The following is a 13428-nucleotide window of genomic DNA, read 5'->3' as shown; positions in this document are numbered from 1 at the left end:
AGCGCTCATCGAGCGAACCTCTCTGGAAGAGTTCTGCTCGAGCGCTACGTCGAGCACTCATCGAGCGAACCTCTCTGGAAGGGTTCTGCTCAAGCGCTCATCGAGCGAAACTCTCTGTATGGATTGAATCCATTGGATTCTGCTCGAGCGTGACGTCGAGCGCAAGTCGAGCGATCCTCTCTGTATGGATTCTGCTCGAGCGCCACGTCGAGCGCACGTCGAGCGAACCTCTCTGTATGAGTTCTGCTCGAGCGCCACTTCGAGCGCACATCGAGCGAACCTTTCTGGATGGGTTCTGCTCGAGCGCTATGTCGAGCGCACGTCGAGCGAACCTCTCTGTATGGCTTCTGCTCGAGCGCACGTCGAGCGCACGTCGAGCGAACCCATCTGGATGGGTTCGTCTGAGTCAAGCGCACATCAACCGAACCTCAATGTAATAATACATCGATACATGTATTATTATGATACAATAATACATGTCATATTGTATAATACAATAGCCTAGTTTATTTTTAAACTAATTTTTTGCTTCTAATTTAATTTTTTCAGCTTCATTGATTGTGATATGGATCCTAGACATAGTGGAGATGATCGTCCACAAGGGGATGTGGCGGATGCCAATGCTACAACTCCTACACCGGTGGGTACTTCCACCCCTAGAGCCACATCTAGGGCAGCTACATCTAGAGCAGCTACATCTTGTGCGAGTAGTCGACTCCCACTCCCAGTTGATATAGAGGATGAAGATATGTTCAACGAGGAGGAGGAGATGCCCATTGAGCAAGATCAACCACCACGACTTTCTAAAAAGAGGTCGTGGACATGGGAGCATTTCACCAAAATTCCTGGTGAAATTGCGAACCCAGTGGCAAGATGTCATTATTGTGGATCACTTTGTGGATGCCATTCGAAGAAGCAAGGTACCAATGTGTTAATAGCACATCTAAATGGTTGCCAACGATATAAGATAGCGAAGGGATTGCAAGCCACTGATCAGACCAACCTCAGTTACCAAACTTCTACAGCCACTGATGGTACACAGACTAAGAAATTGGTCATCCCTCAATACAATGAGAAGATGTTGAGGGACATTGTAACGCCCCAATGGAAGGCCCAAACCACATGGCCTATACTCCAAAAGGACTAGTCAATGATACAATTGGAACTCCATTGGAACCTTATAAAGAGCAAGAACTTCTCATTCCCAAGCAATGTGGGATCCCATACACCACCTACCCTTACTCATATCATATGGGGTATCACAATCTACCCCCCTTAAATTCCCGACGTCCTCGTCGGGCCTGTCCATTATAGGTGGCACGGCTCAAGTCCCACATTTCTGGTTGGGATAGACTCTGATACCATTTGTAACGCCCCAATGGAAGGCCCAAACCACATGGCCTATACTCCAAAAGGACTAGTCAATGATACAATTGGAACTCCATTGGAACCTTATAAAGAGCAAGAACTTCTCCTTCCCAAGCAATGTGGGATCCCATACACCACCTACCCTTACTCATATCATATGGGGTATCACAGACATGCTTGCAGAGATGATAATTACTGATGAAATGCCATTTACCACAGTCGAGAAAAGAGGCTTTCGAAAGTTTCTAAATTTTGTTGAGCCACGATTTCCCATTCCATCACGGTATACAGTGATGCGAGATTGTATGAAGAGGCATGCGAAGGACAATGAGGAGATGAGGAAGATGTTTATTACCACTGGCCAAAGAGTGTCTTTTACGACTGACACATGGACTTCCATACAGAACGTCTGCTACATGTGTATCACGGCACACTACATTGACAGCGAGTGGATTTTGCATAAAAAAATTATTGGTTTTAAAGAAATTGTGGATCATAAAGGTGCATCCATTGGGGCGAAGATGGATGATTGTTTAAAGGACTGGGGAATTCGAAAAGTGCTGTGTATTACAGTTGACAATGCTAGTGCGAATGAAACAGCAATTGATTGGTTTAAGCGGAACACGACGGTGAGAGATGATGTCATTCGGGCCCACGAGTTTATTCACGTTCGATGCTGTGCTTATATCATTAACCTCATAGATGTTGAGGGATTAAAAGAGGATCATGATTCCATAACCCGAGTCCGCAACATTGTACGATATGTGAGGGGTTCCCCTCAAAGGCTTGCCAAGTTTAAGGCAATAGCAGAAGATTTGAAGATTGAATGTTCTAGTATGCTGTGCTTGGACGTTCCGACTCGATGGAATTCTACATACATGATGTTGGATGTGGCACAGAAGTACCAAAAAGCATTCGAGCGGATGGAGGTCGAGGATGGGGGCCTGAGGTATGCTTTGTTGGAGCCAGCAGGACAGGGGCTCGGTGCGCCAGACGCACATGATTGGACCAGTGTGAGTTATTTTGTTGAATTTTTAAGAACTTTTTATGAGATAACCATGCGACTATCTGGATCCAAATATACGACTGCGAACTCATTTTTCAGTGAGCTCTCAGAGCTTCACTTCCAGTTGGAAAATAGTTCTACTGACTCTGCTGGATTGTTATCTGATATGGCTACGAGGATGAAAATCAAATATGATAAATATTGGGGGAATATTGAGAAGATAAATAGATTGCTATTTGTGGCTGTGATCCTTGACCCTCGAGTTAAGTTGGCCGTTCTAGAATTTTGGGTAAATTCCGTCCTCGGGGCAGTGAAGGCTGGAGAGTTTATTAGATTGCTAAAAAGTGATGTTGATGACTTATATCATCACTACAGTACTAGTGCTCAGCCTTCATCCGCAGTTGGTAGCTTCTCACATTCGAGGCCAACAGGATCGACAGTTCCCTCAGGTGATACTAACCCATCTGTAGGGGTTAGAGGCAATCGTGTCATACGGCAGTATCATCAACTCATGTCAACAAGGAATATTATGCATTGTACATCTGAGGTTGAACGATATTTTATGGAAGCTGTCGAGGCACCTAGTGATGTATTTCAGTTATTAACTTGGTGGAAAGTTAATTCCACCAAGTATCCAGTCCTTTCCCGTGTGGCCCGAGATGTGCTAGCCATTCCTGTCACTACGGTTGCCTCAGAGTCGGCATTTAGCACTGGAGGTCGCGTGTTGGATGCTTATCGGAGTTCATTGTCACCGTCAACCGTGGAGGCCCTCGTTTGCACACAGAATTGGATAAGTGAAACGCCCATTGGACTAGATACCGTTGGCGTTGATGCCGAGAGCTATAGGCTTGAATCGGGTAAGTTTATATGCTTTTAAATGATGATTTAATTATTTTTAATGTTTCTAACTTCTACTTTTTATGATTTTATAGATCTAATTGTGAACCCTAACATAATTACCGATGATTGAGAGTTTGGAACGGACGCTACTTGAGAGTTGAGATGGAGTTGAGAGAACCTCCTTTCTTGGTAAGAATCAAATTATTCTTTTACCGTATATAATTTTTTATTATCAATTTTTTTTCATCTATTGATTGCTACTTTCTATCTTCATTTCAGGCGTGACCAATGGAACATTGGGGTTTGAGTGAAACCCGTGTTTAATTTTTATGTAATTATATTTCAAGACTGAGTCATATTGTTATTACGTTATAAATGAGACTGTTATAACTTATGGCTGCATCATACATGTTATTTACTTTTTAAACTATTTATATAGTTATATTTATGTACTTATATCCCGAGCAAATACGTGGGATAAGTACTCTTTATTCTATAATTTCTATTAGTACTTATCCATCATCTCTCAAAAGTTTATAATTTATTATCCAACTGAAATTAATCGAATTATACAAATTCGTACCATCATTCTTTTCTATAAAATTTTAAATTTGTGTAATTTTCAACTCATGAGTCATGAGCACTTTTAATGCTAAATTTCAGGCGGACATAAAACAAATTAAAGATATAATCAAAATTCAGTAACAAAATTAGAACGAATATTTAAATTATTGAAAACTCTTGAATAAACCAAATATTTGTAGATGGTTAATTTTAAAAAAAATATATATATGTTGCCCACTATCTGAAACGAAATTGAACAACAAAATTTAAATAATAATAATAAAAAAAAATTCTGAAATTGAGTTCGGAGTTGGAGCTCCGACCTCCGTTCGGAACTCCCTCCGAACTCTAGTCGGAGTTCCGATCGGAGGTCGGAGGGGAATTTTGGCTCCGAATCCGGTCGGAGTCGGAGGTCGGAAATGACAACTCCGACTCCGACTCCGTCGGAGTTGGAGCCCACCCCTAACGTGAGTGAGATGTATTCGCAGAGCATGGAAGTTGTGAAAACGAACCCATAAGTTAAATTACTCGGTATTTTTGGCAAGTGACAACCGATGAATCTTGACTATTCCACCACGGGCATTGGACACTGTACTTGACATTGCTTATCTCTACAAAACGAGGTGAAAACTTATGAGATACTGATAAACTTATAATTTTTTAAATTTATTTTATAATTTATTTTCAATCAATCAATATAACTATTTCACTCCATTAAAAATAAATTTTAATATTATAAAATTACTGGTAAAATCTAAACGAGCTACAAATTGCCAATTAGTTAGAAGTAACATTTTCCAAACATCTGATGTCTGGTTTAGACTTTAGAGCATAAAACTGTGCACTGATCGTTCAAAAGTGTCTCAGCATCAGTAAAGTATCCAATCTAGAGGAGAGATGGGGGCAGAATCAACCTATCTTGGTTGTTGAAAATGGTTTGATTCTCAATAGTGTCGATGTACTGTCAATACTCAATAGTATCGAAATCAGGTCCCACTCCTTTTTCGTTCTTTACCTGCGCAGTTTCCTGACTGCTCAATCACACTCCCACTCACATTCCGCTACCTCTTTCTTTGTTCTGCTTTCTATGTAACTGTAAGTCTCTAAGCTCTCTTTCTATCTCTCTCTCAACTCTCACATACGCACGCACGCACCTTCCTATCCCCCCTCGAGCCCGTCAAGACAAGTCAGAGACTAAGGCTTGCCAAGGCTCTCCGAGTGGTGCATGACCTACTCCCTCCTGAAGGTGCATTCCAGGGTAACCCCACCATCCTTCTGGTTCAACTCCTGGACCTAGCATTCCCTCACCATGACTTATTTTCCTCGAATTTCTCCCACTCCACGGGGAGTCGGGAACTTTATCCTGAGGTGGTAGGTCCACGTGACGACCCGCAAGCTATTGAGGGTGAGCCTTTTGATGATGACATTGTACGAAGACGGGATTCTCACCACTAGGAAGTCGACCATGACTCAAGTCGTGTAGGGGGGCGATGCTTGCAAGGACCGACAGCGTGATGGTTCCCATAGGGTGTACCATACTCTTGGAGAAGCCCTAGCATGGGGGTTGGGTGCAGCCGGACAATGTCTATTCCCATCCTAGTCAAGACTTCCCAGAATAGGATGTCTGTAGAGGTTCCGTTGTCAATGAGGATTCTCTGGGTGGTGAAGTTGGCGATCAATATAGTCACCACCAGCGCATCGTCATGTGAGTACAAGACCCCCTCCTCATCAGCCTCTACAAAGGAAATGAATGGGGACGACTCGCCCCTTTGATGCTTGGCGGGGAGGTACTCCACCGAGTACCCCTCATGGTACTAAGCCTATCTGGCATGTGCCTTTTGCTTTAGGAGGAAGTGCCCCTGCTTGCGAATCCTCCTGCTTTGGTCTGTATTTCCTTGAGTGGAGGTCCTCCCTGCAGTGGCGAGCAAGGGCAATCTTGCTACAACCCTCATGCTGGTGGTCGTCGTCGAGGGCTTTCTTCCCGTCTGTGCCAGTCGACTTAGTCTGCACTCCTTTCCCTCGACCTCCCCCTTCTTTCATGCTTCAGTCTCCTGACAGGGGATAATGTTGCCTCATCTACTCTACATGCTCTTTTCTCCCTTGTTAGGAGAAGCAGTCCTTGGTGTTGTGTGAGGTAGACTTGTGGTATGTGCAGTAATGATGGGCAATACCTCGGTCATCATCTTCGTGGGTGGCCAAGGTGCTGGCCTTGTGAATGGTAAATGAGCGTCGGTTGAATCAAGGTCCCGGTCCCCTCGTCGGAGCTTCCTCCCTCCTTTTGTCTTGGAAACTCTTCTTCGTCTTCTCGTGGACCTTAGCCCTAGCTGGGACCTTCTCATTCCTCTTTGCTCGCTCTAACTCTTTCTTTCTTGACTCCGTCAGGGCGCAAAGAGTGTCTTCAGCGTTGATGAAGTTGTTAGCCTGATCCATGAACTCCCATGGCGTCACGAGGGTCCTTCACGCCAACTCGGTCATGAATTGGGATTGTGACCAGACCCCTCGCAAAAGCCCCGCCAGGGTTATTTTTTTGTCCTAGTCGTCAGTGGTCATGCGCTCCTTGTTCAATGTGGACAGGTAGGACTTTAGGTTCTCCTATTCTCCCTGCTTGATGGTGAGGAGGTACACTTATGGGCCCCGACTTCTCCTACTTGACGTGAACTGGGTTAGAAAAATTCTGGCCAGCTCGCCAAAACTATCTACGAATCCGGGCGCCAGAGACCTAAACTATACTCGTGCTATCCTCTTCAGGGTCAGCGGGAACGCCCTGCATGCCATCTCGCCTGGGAAGCCATGCAAAGTTATGTGAGCCCTGAAGGTTTTCAGGTGCTCAAGGGGGTCCCTTCTCTATCGTACATCTCCACGGATGGGACCTTGAACTTTGGTGGTAAGGGCATGACCATCACCTTTTTCCGTGTAGGGTAGACCAGTGCTCATGAACAGTTGGCCCACCCTCCTTGCAAGCTCTTCATACTTTCATTTGAGATTGTGAACTTGTCCTACATGTTCTTCCTTTCCTCCTCCCTATTTGCCCAGATCCCGTGTTCTGAGACCCCATGTGCTCGTTATTGCTAGGTCCCACCTCCTTGTCCTGCCCTTGTTGAGGCTTTTCGGGCTCATCATTCTCTTTGAGAAGTATTTGCACCTCGTCAGTCAGTTTCGTTACCCATTCCTCCATAGTTTTCAACCTTGCCTCCATGACTTCCTCTGTATCTCTTTAGAGTTGTCCGAAGGGTTTCACAGACATACAAAGTATACGCAAGATCGACAAAGATCTCACAGACGGCGCCATTGTTAACGTCGTGTTTCGTACGCCATTGAGCCAGGTTCCAACAATACAGGTTTTCCGAAGTAGCCCTGCGAAAACAAAGAAGAAAGCATTAGGAGTGGACGGTCTTGGAGCCGGGGAGTCTCCGATGCTAAAATTAGTATCGTCTCTTGAAAGTTTGTAATAAAGTGAGAGAGTCTAGAGATCATAAAGCGTTTCTTGTACTTGAGAGTTGCTATTTATACCAAGAGTCTAGGGGACGATAGATCGTGATTGCCCCATGGAGTCCGTGCTCTTCGTACTGCTCCTTTTGTCAGAATCTTTAAATGCGGCGTGACTATGCGACGACGTCATTTATGTGGTATGTAGCTCGGGTAGTTGTTCCATTAATGCATCATGGTTTCCCGATTTGCCTCAGCCCGTTGGCGTCCTTAGTGGTCCGTCGATGTCTTTTATGTCAGAGGATCGAGAGTCTCCTTTATTTTCCTCCCATTATGCAGACAGACACTCAAGGGCTAGACATTGATCGAGGGATCTCCAGGTCGGCGAGTCTCATTCCCCTGTAGTATACTCCCTCATGGAGGTTGCGTCTAGGGGAGTCTACTCGTGGACTGGGCAAAAGAGTCTATTTGTTCTGGGTTGGGCCTTCACTTTTGTTTCCTCAGTTGCCCTTTTAGGTCCAAAAAGATAGAGGAAAAACCCATTACAACTATGCCTATCTTTCCTTACATTGGACTCTTCAAATTGAACAAAGAATTAGATCTCAGTTGACTTATTTGGAATCTAATTACGAGTTCTTTGTATTTTAATTTTTATAGACTTTTTCGAACGGAAAAAAAAAAAAAAAAGGCTTTTGGCTAAGTATTATACAGCTGTATGCATGGGGCAGTGACTCCTAGCTAAATTCTAATATCTTTGCCACGTTCCAAACCCTTATTTGGCAAACCCTCATTTGATTAATTTTCAGTGATTTTATGCAAAAAAGTTGGAAGGAGTCAACAGATCATGCATGCATGAATCTAGATGAATTACCAAATCTATTTATTTATTTATTATGGGAGATATATTTACTTTTGTAAAGTTGTAAGAGAGATTTGAAGCGGAGAGAGATAAGATCAAAGAGAGATAAGAGATATCTGAAGCGGAATAGTATGACATATATCTCTTTTTTTTTTTTTTTTTTTGAACAAATGATATATATCTGTCTTGCTCTATACTCATTAAAAAAAAATAAAAAAAATCTGTCTTGCTCTAATATTAATAACATTTATTTGTAAATGCAAATGATTTGGAATAATTTAGTGGATATAATTGTTTTACAACAAGTTTCCTAGAAAATAATAATTTTTTATTTTTCCTATTTTATCCATTACAAAAAAAATTGTAAAAATATTATAATTAGTGAAGTACTGATTATCTCATAGATATAAAAATTTGATAAATGGATGTATCTCTCAAGGTTATAAAAACCTTTCCGTTTCGGCCGGAATGACTGAAACTTTTCATGCTGAAACAGTAAGTGGCAAGGTGTGATGGATTATTGCGTTTCGGCTCAAATTCCGACCGTTTCAGTCATATTTCAGTGTTTCGGCTGGAACACATATTTCAGTCCAAAATTGGACTTAAATGAAAATTTAGAAAATATTCTAAAAAGAAAAGGGCAAACTTGTAAAAGCCTCAACCCTTTTCATCACACACACACACATATATTATTATGTTCAGTGAAAATCAAACAGCACGTCTCTCGAGATTAAGACCTAGGCATTGTCAATCACCTACTGGAGACGGTTGCGTTACACGTTTAACAGTCAAAGGCATCAACTTCCCGCTATATTCTAGGAGAACAACTCGAAAAAGATATACGCCCTGCCCTAGTACGTACCCTAGCATGATACGTCTCTTTTAACAGATTGGTCTTATGTTTTTCAACACCCTATTCCACGCAACACTTCTTCTTTCCTTCCCTATTTATATCCCACCACCTTCAAACCCCTGTGCAGAGTTAAACCTCGAATCTTGCTGCACGTTCTGACGTTTCTTCCTCCTTTGCTGGTGATCTTTTTGTGTTTTTTATCTTTTGGACGTTCTGGTTATTTGGTGGTAATTGTATTTTCCACATGCTTGTTGGGTTTTCATGGCATAATCATCTTTTAGTTTCTATAGAAAGTAGAAACTGAACAAATGGTTCCATGATCTTTCATTCACTTTCTTCCATATATAAGCTATTCCTTGAACCTACCTCTTGACAGCTTTTCCACTGCATATTTTGATACAATGTTAATGGTTCTCGTTGTTTATCTTTCACATCACCTTTGCTTTTTTTCAATTTTTTACAGGATTTTAGTAGGACCAAGATGGCGAGAATTCCAATCCCCTTCTTGGGATTTTTGTTTTTGGCAATATGTTTCTGCTCATCAATGGCAGAAGCTCAAGGATATGTGGGATACAAGGACCCAAGGCGACGGGTTGGAGCTAGGATAAAAAATCTCTTGGCTAGAATGACTCTGGAAGAAAAAATTGGTCAGATGGTTCAAATTGAAAGGGCTAATGCCACAGCCCAGGTCATGAAGGATTACTTAATTGGTATGCGTATATAGATTATAATGTGTTCAACTTCTACTGTTGCATATGAATTTGCCACAATTGCTCTAAATGTTCTTTCAACTCACAATAAAGTGAAAAATGTACAGGTAGTGTATTAAGTGGTGGAGGGAGTGTGCCTGCTCCAAAGGCTTCTCCAGAGCAATGGGTAGATATGGTGAATGAAATTCAGAAAGGGGCTCTTGCTACCCGTCTTGGAATCCCTATGATTTATGGAATTGATGCAGTTCATGGACACAACAATGTATATAATGCAACCATTTTCCCCCATAATGTGGGTCTTGGAGTGACCAGGCAAGTGCATATGCTTGCATACATACCATGAAAAATTCTACATGCATGATCATCCTTTTGTTTTTCTGTGGAATGTGAGAAACTTGAACAATCAGTTCATCATTCTGTTGCACCTCAAGTTGAATCTACGTTTTCTGTGATCATACCTGCAGGGATCCTGATCTTCTAAGGAGGATCGGTGCTGCAACTGCGCTTGAAGTTCGAGCCACTGGGATTCCATATGCTTTTGCTCCATGTATCGCGGTAATTACAAGTTTTTCACCAGGATGCAATGCAACTATTGAAGAAAATCCGAAGCACCTAAAGTTCTTATTTTTCCACTGTTTTCTGTGATGGTGATCCTATTTTCTGTTGAATAATGCAGGTTTGCAGGGATCCAAGGTGGGGTCGGTGTTATGAGAGCTATAGTGAGGACCACAAGATTGTAAAGATGATGACAGAGATCATCCCAGGTTTGCAAGGAGATATCCCTGCAAATTCTAGAAAGGGAGTTCCGTACGTTGGTGGGAAGTAAGAATTTACTTCTTTTTTCATTATTTTGATCTTAATTTGTTTCGAACAATTTGTGCAACGTGTTTATATTTAAGATTGCATTCAGGGATAAGGTGGCAGCTTGTGCAAAGCACTATGTTGGTGATGGAGGCACAGTTAAAGGAATTAACGAAAACAACACCATAGTTAGTCAGCACGAATTGTACAGCATCCACATGCCTGCTTACTATGATTCAATTATTAAGGGTGTCGCTACTGTTATGGCATCTTACTCGAGTTTGAATGGAATGAAGATGCATGCGAACCAAAAGATGCTGACAGGGTTTCTCAAGAACAGACTCCACTTCAGGGTACTTTCTAATTCTATATTCAGAGTTTTAAAAAATTCATGGAATCTTTGTTTTAATGAGAATAATGGAAATCCCAGAGAAGTAATGTTTCATTATCTGTTGATCCTTTCAGGGTTTCGTCATCTCAGATTGGGAGGGAATTGACAGGATTACATATCCACCACATGCAAACTACACATACTCTGTTCAAGCATCAATTCTAGCTGGTGTTGACATGGTCAGTAACAAATATTAGTAAAAGATTTATTTCATTCATGGTCCCAAGATTTCTTGCTAAGCTTTCTGCTGCACGTACTACTATACTCTTGCAAATCTCTCTGTAGTGTGTATAGAACTTCTAATTCTTTAGCCATGCATGATCCTGAGTCTCCATAATTAGGTCCAAACTTGTGAGAAGTTAGAACTCCTTTCCTTTATTTGTTACTGGTTGGGAAGCATGCTTTTACCTTCTTCGCATGCTATCAAATTGAGGCAAGAATGATATCAGAATCATTCAGTAACCATTTGATGTCGTCTTCTTATATCTACTTTTGCTACCATAAATAGCAGTAGGTAATCTAGAAAAGTAAAATTTGATATAGATAGAGATATAGAAATCCGAAATCATGGATATAGTGACAGACATATATACACCATTGTGTAAATGAAAAAAAAAAAGATTTTCCTTCGCCATAAGTGAGGCCGTTACATCAATGATAAATTTGCATGTTTAAGAAGCAGACAGATGCCTGACTTTCAAAATCATGCAGGTCATGGTTCCTTACAACTACCCAGAATTTATCAATGAATTGTCCAATCTGGTTAAGAAGAATGTCATTCCCATGAGCCGCATAGATGATGCTGTGAAGAGGATTTTGAGGGTTAAGTTCTCCATGGGGCTCTTTGAGACCCCGCTTGCTGATAACAGTCTGGCCAACGAAGTTGGAAGCAAGGTTAGCTAGATCATATCCTAAACTGATCTTTGGTTATTTGCTTTTGTAATGTCAAAGCACCACTTGATCGGATTTCCTCCTTTCATTAGGAGCATAGGGAACTCGCGAGGGAAGCTGTGAGGAAATCACTTGTGCTATTGCAAAATGGAAAATCTGCAGCAGCCGGGCCTCTGCTGCCTCTCCCTAAGAAAGTGCCAAAGATTCTTGTTGCTGGAAGCCATGCAGACAACTTGGGTTATCAATGCGGTGGATGGACAATCGAATGGCAAGGAATTGGCGGGAATAACCTCACTGCCGGTACATATTCCCTACCAGCATACATTTAACTTCTCTCTTTAACGAAATCTATTTTCCCTCATTTTTCTCTCCAGGTTGTCTGCAAACCACGTTTATCATATGAAACTTGTCTCATTGTAGTTTTAGATGTGTGACAAAAATTTGGATCATTTACTTCAAGTCGCTATTGTAGTTTTACTAATTCCATCTCGAAGTTATTTAAAAGCTCTAGAGGGTCTTAATCCATACTTTGGTATTGCTTTCTTTGCATTTCAGTAGCCTCTCGCATTGATAGAATGATTCATTTATGACAGGAACCACCATCCTTAATGCCATCAAAGCCACAGTGGACCAAAGCACCCAGGTTGTCTTCAATGAGAACCCTGACCCTGCCTTTGTCGAGTCCAATGACTTCTCCTACGCCATCGTGGTAGTAGGCGAGCAACCCTACGCTGAGACCAAAGGTGATAACCTGAACCTCACTCTCCCTGAGCCCGGGCCTAGCACAATCAACAATGTATGCGGGGCTGTCAAGTGTGTTGTCGTTGTTGTCTCCGGACGGCCTCTTGTCATCGAACCATATCTTGCATCAATGGACGCTCTGGTGGCTGCATGGCTCCCAGGTAGTGAAGGTCAAGGTGTGGCTGATGCTCTTTTTGGTGACTATGGATTTTCTGGCAAGCTGGCTCGAACGTGGTTTAAACGAGTAGATCAGCTACCCATGAATGTTGGGGATCAACACTATGACCCTCTTTTCCCATTTGGTTTTGGGCTAACAACTAAGCCTTCGAGGCAAAGCAGCTGAAGATCCATTCCCTAGAAAAAGTTCCAAGAACAATTTTTTTTTTTTCCTAAGCTAGTTCCAAGAACAATTTGCTTTAATTTATAGAATATTTTATTAAATCTATCATTCGTTTATAAATATTTGAGTTGTTGCAGTCAATGACCCTTTTTTCTCTCATCCGCGCATCAAATGTTATCATGAATGCACAGCTCTTTTAGATATTCTAACTAAGAAGTCCATTCAATTCTAAATTCTCTGAGCTATGGCTTTAGAACCAACAACTGATGTAATGATTCTTTCCCTTAAATCCAGTATTCTGTATTGCAATTGACTGGTAGGTTTGGTGCTCTCCAGACAACCTTGGCAACAGTTGACATATTATTAGTATTTCAAGCTCGGCTCATCTACATTCTACACCGACCCTGTTCCATTTTGATGCTTTTTGTCTCCATTCTTGAAGTCTCAAACGTATCCCCAAGGCAAAAAACAAAAGAATGAAGATGTGAAGGACACAATTGTCCGGAATGAAAATTCAGAACTCTTCCTGGAACCCACGTTTTGACATGATTGGAATTTAAATATTTTTTTGCTGCAATAGCCTCTTTATCAGAACGAATGCTTTTTGCTTCATTTGTACTGCATTCTCAGGGATGCTT

At 41.8% G+C, this 13428-nt stretch overlaps 1 protein-coding gene across 1 annotated transcript; it reads left to right on the top strand.

Annotated features, from left to right (window-relative positions):
* Positions 1 to 8992: 8992 nt before the first annotated feature.
* LOC109019909 (beta-glucosidase BoGH3B-like) lies at positions 8993 to 12866 on the top strand. The gene is made up of 10 exons (XM_019002288.2): positions 8993 to 9095; positions 9380 to 9626; positions 9734 to 9938; positions 10091 to 10181; positions 10303 to 10448; positions 10537 to 10780; positions 10893 to 10997; positions 11530 to 11712; positions 11802 to 12009; positions 12303 to 12866. The coding sequence occupies exons 2-10, from the start codon at positions 9398 to 9400 to the stop codon at positions 12791 to 12793; spliced, it is 1902 nt and encodes a 633-aa protein (XP_018857833.2). The 5' UTR covers positions 8993 to 9095; positions 9380 to 9397; the 3' UTR covers positions 12794 to 12866.
* Positions 12867 to 13428: the final 562 nt, after the last annotated feature.

This window comes from Juglans regia, chromosome 14 (genome assembly GCF_001411555.2).
Source record: "Juglans regia cultivar Chandler chromosome 14, Walnut 2.0, whole genome shotgun sequence".
Lineage (NCBI taxonomy): Eukaryota > Viridiplantae > Streptophyta > Magnoliopsida > Fagales > Juglandaceae > Juglans > Juglans regia.
The sequence above is the reverse complement of the archived record's forward strand: the minus strand, read 5'-3'. Positions and strand labels throughout refer to the sequence as shown.

Bases quoted from the DNA above. Each gene is read 5' to 3' on its own strand.
- LOC109019909 (XM_019002288.2), top strand. From the start codon at position 9,398: ATGGCGAGAATTCCAATCCCCTTCTTGGGATTTTTGTTTTTGGCAATA. The intron at 10,998-11,529 runs GTCAGTAACAAA...AAAATCATGCAG, and splicing joins TTCTAGCTGGTGTTGACATG to GTCATGGTTCCTTACAACTA. The intron at 12,010-12,302 runs GTACATATTCCC...CATTTATGACAG, and splicing joins CGGGAATAACCTCACTGCCG to GAACCACCATCCTTAATGCC.